This window comes from Prionailurus bengalensis, chromosome C2, assembly GCF_016509475.1.
Source record: "Prionailurus bengalensis isolate Pbe53 chromosome C2, Fcat_Pben_1.1_paternal_pri, whole genome shotgun sequence".
Taxonomy (NCBI): domain Eukaryota; kingdom Metazoa; phylum Chordata; class Mammalia; order Carnivora; family Felidae; genus Prionailurus; species Prionailurus bengalensis.
Window position 1 is genome coordinate 121673773 of NC_057350.1, and position 19519 is coordinate 121693291.

Genomic DNA, 19519 nt, shown 5'->3' on the forward strand with positions numbered 1-19519 from the left:
ACATCACCAAAGCAACCAAATGGGGAAAAAAACATTTGTCCAGTTTGCTACAGTTCCCGTATATGATTGCATTCTGCAGTGGGGACCACTCAGCACCCAAATGTACAGAGCCTCTACAGAACTACAAAAAAACATTTGTGGTCTTGGTTTGACAAGCTTTCAGTTGGGAGAACTGGCTGGGTTCTGCCTCTAAACGCTGGCACTGGCACTCCAATGTAATACTTGGTGATTCCACTCATCAAGAACTTGGTAGTCAGTTCTGGTTACCTTAGAGATGCCTTATCTCCCAGTGAAACTTTAGGGAATGGCAGTCAGCCGGCTGCTTCTATCTGTTTAGCCAAGCCCATGGGGTGTGAGAGTGGTTTTCACTGACAAGAGGCAGTTAGCTGACTGGAGTTAAACCACAAAACCTAGCCTGGGTAGGGTTTGGGGTACACATTTTGATATCTCAAAAAAAACTTATGGAAAATTATTTCTAAAGATTGGTAGTAATTACGGAAAAGTCATTATACTGGGTTTGGTTCGGTTTGTTTTTTTAGTAAGTTAGGTCAGTTTTGCTGACTCCTTATTTCTTTTTTACTTGACTTTGTCAAGGTATAGCAAAGACAGATGTCTGGGTTGGCACCAAAGAGCTTTGATGACACCAGTCCATGGCATCAGTTGATCTTGTGCCTCATGTGGAGTGGAAGACGGAAGAGAAAAGAGAAAAGCAGAAATCATAAAGGCTTTCTGAAAGTTAGGTTTCAGACATTTTGACTTTGTAAAACTGAGTGTTTTAGTGAATATCATAGTTTATTATAGCCAGTCTCACCACTCTCAGTCATAAAATAAATATGATTTTCTCTAACTAGAGTTTTCACACATTCATTTATAGTCAATTCCATTATTTCACTCAGTGTGAACTATTATATTTTCCCCAACTAAGTGAGCTGATTATGCAACTAAAAGATTGGTAACAGCTTAGGTTGTTTGTGGAGTACAAAGAAAGTATGAAATTATTTTTCCTACTCTGCCCCAGATTCAAGTTATTCATTCCCAGGATTGAATTATAATCCCAGGATTGATTTATAAATGTCTAAATCTTAATCCCTTTTACAAATTAGCATGGGTCTTCAGTCCAGATGTTAAGGGAAATTTGCTTTAAATTGTTTTAAATTTAAATTTGCTTTAAAACAATAAGACTACAGACAGTGGAAAAATAAAAAATACTAAAACAAAACACTAGTTGAGTAACTACAGCAAAATCTCATTTATTTGAAATTCATTAATCAGGAATTGGTGATTGTTCAATAAAGGTACAAGACCAAAATGTACCTTTAGCCTAGTTGTGTAAGAGTTTGCTAAGTCAGTTACTAGCAGAAAACATTTTTTAAAAAGAGAGAAGGCTGAAACTTCTATAGAGAATGTTCTAATACCTTTAAGTAATTTTAGAAATTTAAAGCATTGAATGATACCTCAGTTATAAATAATTCTTATCAATAATTTAAGTTCTTCTTGAGCCACTAAGTAAATCTTCTTTGACCTACTTAAAGGATTTGCTGTAACCATGAAGGTAGCCTTTCATTTATAAAATGAAAATGAAAGCCTTTTCCTAAATCAAACTGTCCTTCCCTCCTAGTTTTCTTTGTGCAAAGGAAGTCGTTGGATGTTCTGGTTTAAGTGCATGAGATCTAGAAGCAGATTGCCTGGGTTCAAATCTCCCTTTTACCAATTGGGCATGTTATTTACGGTCGTGGTGCCTCCATTTCCCAGGCTGCAAAGGGGGGAAAAATAACACCTAAAAGATTTGAAAACCGTAAAGCACTTAGAACAGTGGGTGGTCCCTTTAAAATTAGCTCTTGTTGCCATAACACTATATTGCAGGTCAGTGATTCAAGTTAGACTCAGTCACACCCCCAGGGGATCACTAAGAGAAACTTCTGTGAAATGGTAAACATTTTACAGCAGACAGGCTTTAAAGCCCCTTTTTACAAAACTCAAGGGCAAATTTTCTTTCACACCGCAGTGCATCACAACCGTCTTTCGATTCTTCAGACTTCCTTTCTTCTGGCCTCCATCCACCCAACCTAGCCTGCCAGGTACTTCTGGTTAATTATGCATCAGCTTTTTCCAAGCCACCCCCTGCCAGTCTCTACGAATTCGTCTTAGTTCTCTTTCCATTTCGTGCTAGAACGCACCTCCTCTCTTAAGTCCTGCCTCATCAACACCCTCCGCTATGCTATGATCAGCCCTTGACTCGGGCACAGCTCTGCTTGGGAACCCTGGTTCAATAAATGCTTCAGATGGTTAGAGGCTTTCTGAATCGGCCGGTCTTCATCTGAAATTTTTCAATAAAACGTGGAGTTTGAGCAGCCCGCCCTGAGTTGTTGGACTTTGGCTCCAAACCAGACTCCCAGTTAAAGACACAAGAACACGAGGTTGGGTGAGCCACGGCCCTGGAGGGTTGGTGAGCGCGACCGGAGGCCGGTTTAGGAACGGTTCGTTTGGACAGGATGCGGACGAAGGAAAGGAGGTTAGTGACGCACCTGAATAAGTCCGCTAGACGAAAAGGAATAAACTAAGGCTTTTATCGTGTAGATTAAGGGACCCGCGCGCCCGCGCGCAAGGGCGCGCGCACACACACCACATACAAGAAAAGAGAGGGGCAGTCTCAGGTATCTGACAATGACACTGCTCTGATCGAGACACGGTCTCAAAGGCCCCCGATTTCCGGAGCTCCCTACCCCCGCCACCTCCGAAGATTACTGTTAGCGCATCTCTCCGCCTACCCCAGGCTCTGGAACGCCAGGCACCCTTCCCCCAACCCGGTGGCCCCAGCTCCCCGCCCCCCCTCCCCCCGAGAACACTGCTCCCCAGTGTCCTCTGGAACGCCGGAGTGCCTGTCGGGTTTCGAACCCGGGCGTCGACCCTGGCCCTTGGTGCGCTCAGCCGAGTCGCTGGCGCTGCCTTTGCCCCCACATCAATCATTTAGGGGCTAGCTCGGGCTACTGCGGCCCGAGGAAGGGGGATGGTACGGAACTCGAGACAGGGGACAACTCTATCCCCCGAGGCGGCTGCGAAACACTAGCCGGGGAGGCCCCCGCCCTCCCTCGGTGCGCCTGTCCCTCCCTCCTTCCAGCGCCTCGGCTCCCACATCCCCGCCTCCCGCTCCGGGGGCGGCGGCGGCGGCAGCGGCGGCTGCGCCCGCACCGCGCGATGCCCAGTCACCGCAGCAGCGCCGCCGCTGCCGCAGCAGTCCGCCGCCGCCGCCGCCGCCGCCGCTGCCGCCGCCGCCGCTGCCGCTGCCGCAGCGCCGGCGACCGCGAGCCCGTAGCAGGGAGCCTGGCGAAGGCGCCGCCGAGCCCGCGGGCTCCTGCCAGTCGCTGCGCTGCTTATAACCTGATTATTGTTTCTATTTATTTTTTTAGGAAGGGCTGCTCAGAATAAGGTCTTCTCTTGAATCGGCAGCGACGCCCCCGGCGCGTGCACAAAGGCTCCGACGGCGGCCGGCGGGGACTGCCGAGCGCGCGGGAGCCGGCGCCAGAGGTCGCCTGTGCGCGACCTAGCCAAGCCCCAGGCACCATGCCGCGGCGCCTGCAGCCCCGGGGAGCAGGCACAAAGGGCCCGCCTGCCACAACCTTGGCGGCTTCGGAGGCCGCCTCGCGTCCCCATCCCTCCGCCTCCGGGGACCCCCCAGCATCGGCCAAGCCGCTGCTGCGCTGGGACGAGGTGCCCGACGACTTCGTGGAGTGCTTCATCCTGTCGGGCTACCGGCGGCTGCCATGTACGGCGCAGGAGTGCCTAGCCTCAGTACTGAAGCCTACCAACGAGACGCTCAACTTCTGGACGCACTTCATCCCGCTACTGCTGTTCCTGAGCAAGTTCTGCCGCCTGTTTTTCCTGAGCGGCCAGGACGTGCCCTTCCATCACCCATGGCTGCTGCCGCTGTGGTGCTACGCGTCGGGCGTGCTGCTGACCTTCGCCATGAGCTGCACGGCGCACGTGTTCAGCTGCCTGTCGCTGCGCCTGCGCGCTGCCTTCTTCTACCTGGACTACGCGTCCATCAGCTACTACGGTTTTGGCAGCACGGTGGCCTACTACTACTACCTGCTGCCGGGCCTGAGCTTGTTGGACGCCAGAGTGATGACACCGTATGTGCAGCAGCGCCTGGGCTGGCACGTGGACTGCACACGCCTCATTGCTGCCTACCGCGCGCTCGTGCTGCCCGTGGCCTTCGTGCTGGCTGTGGCCTGCACGGTGGCCTGCTGCAAGAGCCGCACAGACTGGTGCTCTTACCCGTTCGCGCTTCGCACTTTTGTCTTCGTCATGCCGCTCAGCATGGCCTGCCCCATCATGCTCGAGAGCTGGCTCTTTGACCTGCGCGGTGAGAACCCCACGCTCTTCGTGCACTTCTATCGTCGCTACTTCTGGCTAGTGGTGGCCGCCTTCTTCAATGTGAGCAAGATCCCCGAGCGCATCCAGCCAGGCCTCTTTGACATCATTGGCCACAGCCACCAGCTCTTCCACATATTCACTTTTCTCAGCATCTATGACCAGGTGTACTATGTGGAGGAGGGCCTGCGCCAATTCCTCAAGGCGCCGCCTGCTGCACCCACCTTTTCTGGCACAGTGGGTTACATGCTGCTGCTGGTGGTCTGTCTGGGGCTGGTCATCAAGAAGTTCCTAAACAACTCGGAATTCTGCAGTAAAAAGTGAACCTTCGCCTTGGAGGAGGCCGCTGGTTTGCTCACCTATTTGTTTGGAGTTTCTGTTGTTGCTACTGTTGGTTTGTTTTCAAGTTTTGTTGTGTTTCCTTCTTTGCTCGAGGAAGGTGCTGCAAAACCACAGGGAAAAAATCCAATGCAACAAGGGGGTCTCAGTGCACTTGGGGCTTTTGAAGAGGGAGGTGGTTCCAGCAGGAGGGAGCGGGTCACTGGTTCTTGCCCCTGGAAAAATTCTGGTGGTGTCTCTGACATCCAGAGGCAGTGAGGAAAATCCCAAATAAAACCCCAAACAGTTTGGTTTTCTGGTCACTTTCTGTGCCAGTGGTAATGACAAGTAGCCCTTGTGAGGTCAAGTATGCAGTAAAGAGGGTAAGTAGACAAAATCGTTGGGTACTTCCATTTCAGTCTGAGGAATGCTTGGATTTGTCAAAAGAATGGAGCTTTGTAGGAAACGGGCACAAAGACACAAACCCAGGGCTTAACCTACTAGAAAATGCATGGAATGTGAACACAAGTTAATTATCTCAAAATGTTTCTCAGATGTTATTTAAATAGTAATATATACAATGATTTTTCATGATTTATCAAAGCCTGTGATATGCACTGAATTGTCTGTTACATAGTTTTGAATTTTGCAGCCTTTCTGCATTGCATACACTTGAACTGGACATCAGGGCAAGCTGCTTGAGAATTCTCAACTACTTTTTTAAACAGTGTTTTCTGAAGGTGTATGTGTGTCATGATACAACTGTGAATTATTCTACCTTAGGGACTCTGGTTAAACTATTGTTGAGGAGCTCAGTGGTTTGTATACATCCCAGATTCCAATTTACTTTAATGTATTCCACAAAACCTTTCTTATTTTTTGTTTTGCTTTTGATTTTATTGTTTCCTTCTCTAATTATTTAAATTGCCACTAGAATAATGTGCCTTTTGAAGGAATGCCCAAAGGACCGGTCCTCAAACATAGTTTCATGCATGGGGAGAGCAGTAAGAATAAGCTTTTCTTACTTTACTGCAAATCAGGGTCTAACATTCCACCCAGAAGAGAAGGAAGATGATGTTGATTTTAAGTTTTTGGTAGGACTGGAAGTAGCTTACCGGGACCTGCAGAGCATTTGACTTCTCTAAGAGAAGGAGTCAACCCGCTAAAGTGGCTGTGGTTCTTAATGCAGCCATTGGGGGAAGGTGAGAGGAAACTGTTCTACACCGATGCCATTTATCCTTGCTTAAAATTCAAAATATAATATGCAGGAATAACTGAGGCAGTTAAATTATGGAAGTCGGGAGCATATTACTTGAGTTGTAATTGAAAATGTTGAGTTAAATAACATTAACTTTGCATAGTTAAAACCCTGAAGTCTCATTTGGATCCCCACTATGGAAATGAATGGCAGTGGCCCTAAGTCGTTGAAAAATTAGTGAATGTGCTCCTGCGATCCTTCCTAACAACCACATTGGCCAATGTTATTTAAGACATTTCTCATAAATAACCTGTACTTGAGATAACAACTCTAGGTTAACACAAAACCACTGAGGTGGCTTATTGAAATACTTATCACACTTCCTGATAAGTTCTTTTGGTTAAGAGCCAAATAAGTCATTGAATGGGGAGTCTTGACTTCATAGTATAATTTAGATCAAGCACATAAGGTAGATGAACACTTACCTCAGCACTGGTAGGCTGGATCTCCTTAAAAGATCTGTTTTTGTTTATGCTTTTAATCTCTACTGTATTTGTAAACAGAGAGGCTTGGCACAATTCCCTGGAGTAACCAGTATTCTTGTGTGTTAATCTGCACACAGAAGTTAACTTTACATATGTCTATATTTAATTTAGAACCTCTTAATGGGATTGTAAATACACTTTGCACATTTGCTGATGGGTGTCTGTCCAATCTTACGCAAAGTGCAAGGAGGTTCCCCTTAGGTGATAGAGGCTGAGAATTTGTGCCTAGCACAGATGTTTTTCCTCAGCTATAACTTAACTCAGTGCATGTATTCAAGGACAGTTGTGGAAATCAGGATATTTCCACATGCAAACTTATTTGCATGTCATTGCTGTCTCTTCTAGAGCTCCAAAGAATGTTAGTGTGGAAGCTAGAGAAACAGGTTGAAGAGTGGTAGCTTCCTTGTAAAATGGGACCTCCCCTTTCAGATGGAACTTTCAAGGGACAGATTCTAAAAAGGGTCCATGAGTTTGAGAACAAGAAATAAACCCCATATTTGTCATTTTAAACTTTTGTAGATGTTCTGGGTCTACAAATAGAATTATCTTCTTGCCCTGTGTCTTTGTCCTTAAACAGAGGCCACTTAAGGATAAATTTATACCCATATCATTTTCAAGTGATTATGATGCATGAACCCAGTAAGGTGACACAGTTTTCCCCTGAAAGTTTTCAGCACCCCGTATGTCCCAGAGTGAATGAGGACTCACTTTCCTTCCCTTTGCCTTTTCCTTCCTCCACTTTGCTTTCCCTCATTCCATCTCAGTTTTTATGTACCACATATAACATTGATAAAAGGACATTCTGGTGGAAAACAATGGTTTGACTTCACTTCATATTTGCAAATAGATACCATATATGCTATAAAGGACCAGGGATGATTTGTGAAACTATGTATGTTATTTGCTAAATTATATCAGATTTCTGTCCAGATGAATGATGATATTTTAGAAGCAGCAAATATTTACTGAGTTTCCATTTGCATGAAACTAGCCAGGTATATTATTACATATTTCAGGGGTAACACGGCAGTCAGAATAAAATATCTTTAAAAAATATCTTTGACATTCTCCATTTTGCCATACCCATTAGAATTCAGTTTTGCTTTATTGTGTTCAGCTGTTTGAAATGTAGAACAAATGATAAATAAGAATGTACTCCATTATCTCTGCAAAACCTATTTTGCCAGTGGAATTTTGAAGCAGATTATGTAATACATTTTATTTTTACTTGTTAGTCATGATCTCGATGACATCTCAAGGAGCAGCGTCATAAAGTCATGCCTGGGAAATGAGGGGGTCTGACTTCAGAGCCTGTCACCTTGGGGGCTGGTCTCAGGCTGACTCAGCTGAGTGGGTTGGCTAAAGGGGGTTCCTTTCTTCCATGTCCTTGCAGCTACACCCTCAGGTGAAAGGGATGACCTTCCCAGAGAGAAGTGAGTTTTTTGGTCATGTCATGACTGGCTTGTAAAAATAAATGTGATCTTTTCCACTGGCCATACACTTTCTATAAATAGCCCGGGAAGAAAGTATGGGGCTTCAGAGCTGGCCAGAGTGGCCTTCACATGTTTCCATTCATAAATCCTACCCTTAAGTGCTTGCAGTTAAAAACCATTTAGCCTAATTCATCATGCCACTTCAGGGGAATCATTTCTAAGAATGCAGAATTGGGGGGATGGAGGTGATTTTTATTTTTTCTGATTTGGTGCTGAATCTGAGGGCTCCCAGCAATAAAGAACAGGGATTGTTACCTTCAAATCTCTTCTCAGTTTTATTTGGTTAATCTGCTCAAAGCTATAGTAGGAGACAGGTGCAGTAGGAATTATCTCCATTTCGAGGTTCTACCAAGGCACAGAATGAAGTTTTCAAACTGGCATTAGAATGTGGGGATGGCTGTGTGCTCAGCTGAGTGTTTTTTGCTAGTTTGCATGGCTATGATGCCTGGCCAAGCACACAGACACTAATTGGAGATGTATGTGGATACAGGTATATAATTTATAATTGTAAAACAGTGAAGTGAGATGTGGTTATCCTTGAATTTAGATTATAAAAATCTTAAACAGAATGTTACCAGGTAAATAGTTTTTATCATCTTGGATTGTTCTTCATCTATTAACATCTACCACGCTGACTTTACCCTGTCAGTATCTTTTGAGTTGATTTCCACATTTGTTCATGTAATCCTTTTAATAATCATTGAGCATCTACTGCATAGAAGACATTGGTCAAGGATCCATCCATATTATTACAGTTTGGTTCTTTTCTCCTTTCGGTTAGCATAAGAGCAATGCATAGAATCTTATTTCAATTAACATGCTAACTTACCCAGAATCAATTTCTTTCCTTTCTCTCTCTCTTTTTTTTTCTGTCTGCTCCTAGGCCTATGTGAATTTTATTATTAAAAATAATTTAAAAATTTAATTACATTGAGGGTGAAGGGATAGCAGGCATATGTACATAGAAAGGGTTGGAAATTTTATCATCACTACTAATAGAGATATTAATCACAACCACTTTTGGGGTGGTTAATAGTATTCATGTCATTATGAAGCAAGTTTCATCCAAAGTGCCTAGAGTGTGATGTCATTAAGTGTCTGAATTTCATAGATAACATATTTAAGTTTTAAAAGTATGAGCTTAAATCTCCAAAGATTAACTGACGTTCTTTAACCTTTTCTTCTTTTAAGGTCATTGTGTTGTAATCTATAAAACAAGTCTTAGAAAAAAAAATTGATCTAGAGTAAATTATAAAGAAAAAGTATCAGATGTGGAAAAGACAGGAAGAAGGCATGAGATGGGGAGAACAAGGAGGATTAGACTCAAAGAGTTACAATGGGACAGCAAGTTCAACTATGGACAATTTCTCCTGAGTTTTAAGTTTTGTCCCTAGAAAAGCATGTGAACTCGCATGGGGTTAGCACTCAAATGGACAGGCAAGGAATTCTATTTGGCAGCCTAATCACATCCTGTAGCTTTTGACCTGAGCACCAGTGCCAAGGTACATTTCGAGTAGTACACTTACCCCTAGCTTAATGTCCTTAATTTGTTTCCATAAAAATTAGGACGTAAGGCAAAAAGGCATTAGGGGATAGCACCAGCCAATTGTAAATCACCTTTCAAATCATCTCTTTAAAGGATTGCCAATATCCTCTGACATAAATTGCCTGACGAAAAGCAAACAAGCCTAGACAAACTGAAAAAAGAAGGCTTTCACTGGTTTAAGCTGAGCACTACTATATTCCAATGTGATAGGCCACACACCTTCCTGGTGAAGATTTTATTCCTTCTTCAATACTATGAATAGTTCTCTCTTAATTGTGAAAATGGATGTCAGTTCTTCTTAGTTACTATTCTAAAAATTGAATGCAAATTTTTGTTGTTGTTTTAAAAGGACAAATGTATTGTGTTTCTGGTTTGCAGATTTCTAACCAGTTTGTGGGCTTTTTTCTTTTAGAAGAGCTTCTTAAAAGTCTGTGAGCAAGTTGCAGAATTAGAGTATTTATTTATAGGTCAGAGGCCAAGAATGCTCATTTGGCTGTTAACTCTGGCAGGATGTGAAAGCTTTGAATACATATGCAACAAAATGATCACTTATTTACTATTTAACTCAATGGAAAATAGCCTTTCATTTGAACTTTGGAAAACGTTCCCCAATGTATTGTGCATCTAAATGTTATACATGATCCTTAATATTTTTTGTTCTTAACCTATCTCTGAAAGCTATTCCAAACATGGCATTCCTCAAGGATTATTTCTTGAATGTGCAAAATTATTCTTGAATGTGTAAAAGGGGCAGGCCACCTTTCTCATGCCTTACAGCTCCACCTAAAATATGCAATAAGCACTCAAGGAGGAGTGGAGGGGTCTGCAGATGGTTATTTAACCATGCTGGAGAAATGGCCCTACTCCTCCTCACAGCTCACCACAACATTGAGAAAGGACACCATGTAAATAAACCTTTGTTTCTAGATGAGGGGAGTACAGGGACACATTAATTTCATTTTTTCTTTTAGTTCCACATCCAGTTAGAAAGCATAATCTGTTTTTAATACGCTGGATGCAAAAAAAAAAAGAAAAAGAAAATTAATAGGAAACCATTTTAAAGAAGTATTCTAATTTTATATTTTAAAAGTTTATAATAGCAATTTGTTTGTAAAAACAGGCCTTAGCACATAGATGAGAACCAGCGCTTTTTGGAAAGCCTCATTTTTGTCTTGGGAGTTTAATCACCTTGAGCTCTTACCCAAATGATAAAGACCTAGTAGGTCTTTAAAAATGTAAATAATGTATAGTTTAAAGAAAGGTAAAAAAAAAAAAAACTTTTTAAAAAAGAAGGAAACAGGTCAGATATGTTATAGGTGTGTAACAAGTCTAAATTAAAAGTCTTTTAAAAATTCTAGTTAGAAACTTCATTAAATTCACTCTCCCAGCAAGGCTTAACACAGAACGTCTACTCTTCTACCAGGTTGATTTTCTTTTATGGAGGCTATGAGCAAAATTATTGCAAGCCACTGAATACCCAGGCAGTAAAGGAATGAAGCACAGTTCACTTTGATGAGGGTATAACCACAGCTAATGATGCAGCCAGGAAAACGTACAGCCCTGACACGCTCCTCGTTTCTTTGGAGTGGAAAAGGAGCCCCCTGCCATCGTTACACACATCAGGCAAGGGCTGTCTGCATTGCAGGGCTGGGGACGACCCCGTGGCTGCTCTTTTATCTGCATAAAGCATGTGGTAGCTCTGAACTCATTTCAGCCCTCTCCCAGGCCATTCCCACCACCCTGGAAGCCTTTGCGTTCCACAACCTCAACCTTGAAGACAAAAGGTTTCTAAAAGGATTCCGTGTGTATTTAGGCCTTGTCAAACCATCTGCCTTACTAGGTTCATCCATTTCCAAACCAAGGATTTAAATAGGATTACTGTGCTCGGATTTACAAGAATGTACAACCAACAGGTTCCCTTTGGCAGTAAAGGGCATTAACTGAAGGCCATACTCCTTTTTTCCCTCAGGTCAGAGGTAGAGGGTAGATTTCACAGTGACCAAATAGAGACATTCTTATGTCAGTATTTTTTTTTTTTAAGTTCATTTAATGGTGATAATGGAGGGAGAAAGGAGTAAAAGATAATGCAGGTATGAAGAAACTGAAAGATCCCACTGCTTGCTAAATTAATTCTTCTTAAGCTACCTGACTCCAGCCATCACCTACATCCTAAACAGCTGTATTTAGCCAGGTAGAGAGGCTTCTCAGGATGTGTGAACTTCCACACAGGGACTGCAGTGTGGTTTGAAATCATTAGTGTACTCTACCAGAGAAGCATTATTTAATCATAATTCCACATTACCTGATAAAATAATCTATAAAAGTAGATATCACTTTGGTCAATTCTGTGCATGTAGCTAACAAAATTGTGATTCATTTCTCTTGTATAGTTTGCTATGATTTGGGTTTTCTGAGACAATTGTTCCTTTATGATCTTGAACATGGGATTCTGTAAAATAATATAACTATGTATTTTTTGCTGAAAAACAAATGTATGAAATAAGAATAAATTATTTGTAAGCATAATGTTGAGGACTGTATTTATATGCCTTCAGCAAACAAATAATTCTTAAATTAATAGTAAGTGTGTATAATATTAATACACATAATAGGAAAAAACATCCTTTTTATAAAAATCAGCAGGTAGAGGGAAAGAATTTAAGTTTCTAATGTAAGCCCTGAAGAAGCACCCTTAGCATATTGTTACAATTTTAGTTAAATGAAAAGAGAAAATTCATGAGTTACTTTGAAACTGTATAGTCTAAGAAAATGCTTATACAACACAGATAATGAAGCTTTTCCTTTCTTCCCTATATTTCAAGGCACACGTGGTCCATGGACTTCTGGGCAATGCGGCCTGTCCCAGAACCCTGGTGATGTGTGTGAATTTCTGGTGTCTCTGTCCCAAATAACCCTAGCAAAGGAGATCTACCTTCAGTTATTAAGGTCTGTGATATAACCTCAGGGAAGCCCAAATGTAACCCTGAGTGGACAGATGGAGTGGAGCTGAATAGAGTAAATCACAAAGGGAGGATTGGTCAATCTGTGCCTGAAGCCTACCTGCTTTGGGTTTTTTCCTCATGTGAGCCAGTAAATTTCCTTCATTTTACAATCTAGTTTAAGTATTTATTGCTTATAGTCAGAAATATCTTAACTGATCTACAAGTTATGGCTGGTAACTCTCAGCCATCTATAACAGGATTTGCATAGCCCCTATCCCACCTTCACTCAGCCAGTCCCACATTTTAGGATCTGCATACTAGAAATTTGAAATACCTCATTTTTTTAAAAAGTTATTTATTTATTATGAGAGAGAGAGAGAGAGAGAATGCACAAGCAGGGCAGTGGGGAGGGGAGAGAGAGAGAGAATCCCAAGCAGATTCCACACTATCACTGCAGAGCCCATTGTGGGGCTTGAACTCATGAACCATGAAATCATGACCTGAGCCAAAACCAAGAGTCAGATGCTTAACCAACAGAGCCACCCAGGCACTCCTGAAATACCTGATTTTTAAAGTACAGGTTTCTGTATCAGGACTTCATGCTGCCCAGGGGCCCTCCTGTGTTGCCTAAACTGCTTTCTCTCCTGTTCTCCACTCCAAGTATCTCATATCTCTGACCTTCTCACTCCCTCCCATTCCTCAAATTTCTTCCTACCCCTTCCCTTCAGGAACCACACTATTATTACACATTGTTCTCCTGCATGTTCAGCTGCTTCTACTCAATAGGGTTCTTCCTACGAACATTTAAAAATGGACCACTAGTATCTCCCATCTTCTAAATAAAGAAGTCACCCTCTCTCCGCTATGTCACACTCTTAACAACCACCACCCTCTCTTCTCCTTCACAGCCAGGCTTTTTGCAAGAGTGGTATACACTCTCTTTGTTTTCATACCTCCCACTCACTCCTCACCCACTGCATTCTGGCTTCATTAATCTCATGAGAATGGTTCTTATATGATTTCCGGCAACCTCCTTCTTACTGATGGACATTTTTTAGACCCTATTTTTCATTCCCTTCCCCTGAAACTCTTCCCAGGTCTCTGTGCCCCCATATTCCCTGGATTCCTTCCTACCTCTTGGGCTACTCTTTCACAATTTCCTTTGCTGAATTCTCTTCCCCTGTTCACGCCTGAAGTCAATTTTCTCAAAGTGTGAGCCAGACCATGTATGTACTTTAATGATTTGGTCAGCAGCTTGATTCTTCCACTTCCTGTCAGCTCTGACTCATAGCAGAGGTATTGTAATTCATGTTCTAGGAAGCTCAACCTTGAGCCTACTCCTCCAATCCCTCCAGTGAATTTGTAAGCCAACCAATGCCTGTTAATAAATCTCCTTCAGCCGAACCAGGTTGAGTGGTTCTGTTGTCTGCAGCTGAACCTTAGCTGATGCAGCAGGTAAGCAGAAAAAGATGGTGATCAAAAGTGCTGGCAATGGGAAGTCATAGTTCTTTCGGCAGATAGTCTGTTGGGCTTCTGGGGTTTTTTTACCTTTGATTTTCCTTGGAAGACAAAGCAGGTTCTGGATCAGGCAACTTCTTCAGAGGGTTTGGTTCTATTTAAAAGCAAAAGAGAAACATTAGGAAGAGAATTACCTTGAATTTTTTTTTTGTCCTTAATGTTGACTTAAAATAGACTTAAATTGACTTAAAAGAGAAACACAACATGAACATTTAGAATTTATGTCAGGTGAAAGAAATCTAAAATAAATCTCAATAATAAGTGGCATTCCCGTATCAGTGATGTTTAATTTTCATATAGAGATTAAGCCCCTAATAACTAAAAAACCACCAATATAAACATTATACAGAATTGTAACATTGGATAGGAATTCTAGGCGACTGAGCCAGAACTTCAGGAGCTTGGTTTCCTCTTTCCCTAGACAAAGGTGCTTATTCTTATAATGCATCCCTCTGTTTCTTCTAGCAGTAACCTAAACTTCCTTTTAGGAAGGACCTCTCCCACTAAACCTTGGTGGGACTGCTCTCCCTGCTGGGGGTGGGTATATGACCCACAGTAGGCTTGCAAGCCCGGAGCTTCTCTAGGTTCTGAACTTTCCATATCTTGCCTGTATATGTCTTCATGCAATTTTGAGAACTATCCCATAGCCTTCAATAAAGGGTTTTTTTATTATTTTTTCCGTTTAAGTTAACCAGAAGGTTTCTATTTCCTGAAGGAAATCCTCAAAAGAGTATTGTCTAAGGACTTCCACCTTCTGGTCTGGCATATAAGGAGCTTAGAAGTTATCACTCTATTTTAACAACAATTAAAAAGCTGAATAAGCTGAAAAATCAACAATTCTCCTTAGATCCGTCAGAGAAGTGAGGTCATAGTGCTGTCCTCAAAATTGGAGAGACACACAGGTGGAAACACAGAGTTATAACTTACCACATTAGGAACCCACAATCAGAAACCTCTGCAGGAACCAGTACTGGGTTCCTGAAACCTCATGTCTGCCTTTTAATAATAATAAAAAAAAAGTTACAAGGCTCCAAAAAACAAACAAACAAAAAAACCACATGGTTTAAAGAGACACAGCAAACATCAAAACTAGACTCGGTTAAAGCAGGGATGTTGGAATTATCAGACTGGAAATTTTAAACAATGATGCTAACAGCTCTAATGGAAAAAGGAGACAACATGTGAGACCAGATGGGTAATTGTAGGCAAAGAGATGGAAATTCTAAGAATAAAACATAAATGCTAGAAATCAAAACCATTGTGACAGAAATGAAAAATGCCTTTGATGGGCTTATTAGGAGACTAGACACAGCTGAGGAATCAATGAGCTTGAGGATACATCAATAGATGCTTCCAAAACTGAAAGACAAAGAGAAAGAAGACTGGAAAAGAAAAAAAAAAAAAACATACTATCCAAGAGCTGTGGGACAACTACAAAAGGTGTAAAATATGCATAATAGGAACAACAAGGAAAAGAAAAAGGTACAGAGTATATTGACAGACACAACACCCACTCAAAATTTATAACTTCAAAGGAAAGTAATTCTGCATACAGATAGGACATGACTTTTGAATCATTTGTAAATAATTTCTTTCCTCCTGTCTCAGAAGACCCCCATCAGCTTCTGACTGTCAAAATTTATTTTCTCAAGAGCAGAAGGAATTCCTTAAGAAAGGTGGGAATTTAAGATATCTGATTAGCTTTGCAATTTATAAGTAGTTTTTAAAATGATAGGTTTAACAGGGGCACCTGGGTGGCTCAGTTGGTTAATCATCCAACTCCTGATTTAGGCTCAGGTCATGATCTCACAGTTCATGAGTTCAAGCCCTGCATTGGACTCTGCACTGATAGCGTGGAGCCTGCTTGGGATTCCCCCTCTCTCTCTCTCTCTGCCCCTCCCCTGCTCTTTCTTTCAAAATATATTTAAAAAATTTAAAAATCATAGGCTTAACAAAAGAGATCCCATATCCTGCCTGCTTGCATAATTTCTATCCTTCTCATTTTGCTTGAACCTATGTAACTGTAAAAATATATGTGGAAAACTGAGAAGGTAAGGAGAAAGCATGTGAACATTTATCATACAAAATGTAATTTTCTAAGAGCTGCCTTATTAATTCAAGATGACTCTAGTGGATTTTTACTCCAGCTCTTAATTTAATGGTTCACTGTATTAGCTCATCCTTACTCACTATGAATCTGTTTTGATGGTAATCTGTAAATATCAATTTAGGGTTCTCTCATATTCTAACTTTAGTTACATAGAAATGTCATCAAGTACAAAAAGAAATGAGTTTAAGGAAAATTTTTTCTATAGATATACACATATAATACACCAAGTGTAAGTAAATGATGCTTATAGCTTACATATAAGGCAAGAAAAGGATGGATGTCCTCATTTTCGTTGTTTTGGTTTGATTTTTTGGCTTTCATTTGTGTTTTTTTGTTTGTTTTTTTATTTTATTTTATTTTTATTTGTTTTCATGTTTATTTTTGAGAGACAGAGAGATAGAGTCGAGCAGGGAAGAGGCAGAGAGGTGGAGACACAGAGTCTGAAGCAGGCTCTAGGTTCTGAGCTGTCAGCACAGAGCCCAACGTGTGGGCTCAAACCCACGAACCTTGATATCATGACCTGAGCCTAAGTTGGACACTTAACCAACTGAGCCACCCAGGTGCTTCATTTTTTTGTTTGTTTTGATTTTGGTGTTTACTTTTTGTCCTTTTTAGCTCCTAGAGGAAGGGTCAAATATAAAAGATGGCCGGTGTGAAATCCTGACAGAAGTCCCTCATTTTGATTACTATTTCTTGCCAAATGTAAAATTTGTTAATTTATAGGTGCCAATTTATCACAGAAACACATGAAGTGATCCACAACAAGTTGTATCCATGGTGCCTCCCTTCAATTTTATTAGATGTTATCTGGCTAACACAAATTTAAAAATAATAGTTAAAAGAACAAGTTAGGGGCTTTTCTTAGCAATAGGTGGCAATTCTACATTGTCTCCCCATCCTACTGCTTCATAGAATCATTTTAGTCCTGGGGCTATCATTTGCTTGGTTGTGGCAGAGGGGGCTGTCCCCACAGGATGAGTCACAGTTGTTCTGTAAGTCAGATTCAAGTCTTCCTGAGCACAACAAAACTGGGCTTAGTATATGAATACCAGTGTACCTTTAAAAAAAATAAACCTTTTACTCCCTGTCCTTGCTGTCCAGTCCCATAAATAGTTCTAACAAGACATATGTCAAGCCACAGTGCCACTTAGCTCCCTCCACAAGGGCTGATGACTACTCACAACCCCTCCTAAAAAATCCCAAAGAGGAAACAAGTGCCATCCTGAAAACTAGGGGCCACATCAGGAATCGCTGCCTAAGAATTTAGGACATTTTAGCTTCCAGCCTGGTTCTTGGGTCTGGCCCTCTGTCCCCACTGTCCACGCAGTGGCCATGGATCTGCATGACTGCAGTCAGGCAACCTCCCGGAGGCACAGCCTGAAGATCCTGAAGTTCCTTACAACTGGGAAGAAAATGCTGGACCCTCCATTTCCGGGGTGAGGGCAGTGGGGATTCTGCCCACCACCTCCAGAGAGTGGTAATCTTAAGATGGGCACACAATACTCCCTCCTTCTCCCCCCCCCCCTCACACACACACACAGACATGCACACACACACACACACATACACACGCCCAAACTCAAACTCCCTGGTCACTGCGAGATGGTGAGATGACCCCCATGCCTTAAAGGTCCCCAGAAAGGCCTCTTCCAGAACCCTGGAAGACAGATGGGAAAGGATTTTTGCAGGGCTCTGGAATACACTGAGCAGCCAGAGGGATTCGGCTGTTTTCCGGGCGCGCCCCGCCCCCAGCTCGAAAGGAGAGGGGCCTGGGTGGCACGTGGGAAAAGGTGGCAGTGGCGCCAAAGGGCAGCGCAGGGGCTCCTGGGACGCGCGGGGCTGGAGGATGTCAACGCTGGGGTTGGCAGTGCGCTCGGCCTGCGGGAGCGCTTTGTGCTCTATCCTCAGGGCATGGCACGGGTGGCAAGGCTGCGGGCCCCAGGGTGGGACCCAGGGAACTGGAGTACTGAAGGCGGAGGCAGGAGATACCACAACGTGGTCCTATCGTGGGCCTATCGGTGCTCCAACTCTGGCCTCCTTCCGTGATTGCAGCTACTTGCCTCTTGCATCATCAGACTTCTGCTGGGTTTGACTTCTCCCTCCAGTATTCCGCAGCCTTGTCATGTTAGGATGTGACTTGGCCCCTCTGGACCTCCATTTAGTCATCTGTAAAATGGGGTTGGAAATATCTTTTACTTACAGTAGCATGAGAAGTCAGTGAGTGAATGAAAGTGCCTGGCACAGGGTAACTGTTCAGTACATTTTAGCTAGTGTTACATTAGCTAAACATTTAAGTACCTGTAACATACTCAATCCACGAGAACCCTGGGGGCATGTGTGCACTCTGGAAAAAAGTGGAATTGAATTAACTTTCTAGATCAGTGAGATCCAATAGAAATATAATGCAAACCTCACATGTAGGCGCGCCTGGGTAGCTCAGTCAGTTAAGTCTCTGACTTCAGCTCAGGTCCTGATCTCACGGTTGGTGAGTTCCGTTGGTGAGTTCCAGCCTGCATTGGGTTCCGTGCTGACAGGTCAGAGCCTACAGACTGCTTCAGATTCTGTGTCTCCCTCTCTGTCTGTGTCCCTCCCCCACTGGTGTCTGTCTCTCTCTTGCAAGAATAAAGAAAACAAAAAGAATTTTTTTTTCTAGTAGCCACGTTAAAATGGTTAAAAAAAAATCAGGTGAAATTAATTTTAGTAGTACATTTTAGTTAGCCCAATATATCCTAAATATTATCACTTTACCAGCCATATTTCAAAACCTTCAATTTTTTAGATGCTGGATAGCATGGCTTGTCGCCACATGGATCTCAGCTCAAATGTCACCACCACCTTTGAGTATCTAAGTAGCCCGCTTGGCCTCCCCTTCCCCTGCCCACACACATTCACCACAGCTTCACCCTGTTTTATTTCACACACATCATTTATCACCATGTGAAATTACCTTGTGCATTGTTTCTTTCTCTCCACTAAAGTCTAAGCTCTAAGACTGCAGAGATAGAACCTCAGCACCTGGCATGGTGCCTTGCATATTGCCGGCACCCATTTAATACTTGTTGAATGTACGAATCAATGAATTAACAAATTAATAAATGACTGGATGTGGTAGTACCTACCTACTCTACAGACAGAACTACCCAATTTTGAGTAAGATGATCTCCCTGCAATGCTAAAATAATATTATATTTGAGGGATTCAAAGGATGCACAATACTCACAGGGATATAAAACCAGAATTCTACCATTTTGACAATTACTGTTTATTGTGGCAATGGCAAGTGACTCAGCTACTACCTTTATACTTAGGTTTATAAACTGTCTCTCTCAAGTATCAGATGTTCTTCAATAGCCATGTTTAGTTTATGGATTATCTAAAATGTATGTTAACATACGTTTAAGATATTTAAAAAGTTTTAAAAATAAACATTAATATATAAGAATATTAAACAGTCCAAATAGTGAAGAGCCCGTCAACC

The 19519-nt window shown here is 42.3% G+C and overlaps 1 protein-coding gene across 1 annotated transcript; it reads left to right on the forward strand.

The window, feature by feature from the left end:
- Window positions 1-2881: 2881 nt before the first annotated feature.
- PAQR9 (progestin and adipoQ receptor family member 9) lies at window positions 2882-11997 on the forward strand. Its single transcript, XM_043595216.1, has 2 exons — window positions 2882-3092; window positions 3408-11997. Exon 2 carries the CDS (start codon window positions 3562-3564, stop codon window positions 4693-4695), a length of 1134 nt encoding a protein of 377 aa, XP_043451151.1. The 5' UTR covers window positions 2882-3092; window positions 3408-3561; the 3' UTR covers window positions 4696-11997.
- The last annotated feature ends 7522 nt before the right edge of the window (window positions 11998-19519 follow it).

Excerpts from the sequence above, each read along its gene's own strand:
- PAQR9 (XM_043595216.1), top strand. The coding sequence starts at position 3,562 with ATGCCGCGGCGCCTGCAGCCCCGGGGAGCAGGCACAAAGGGCCCGCCT.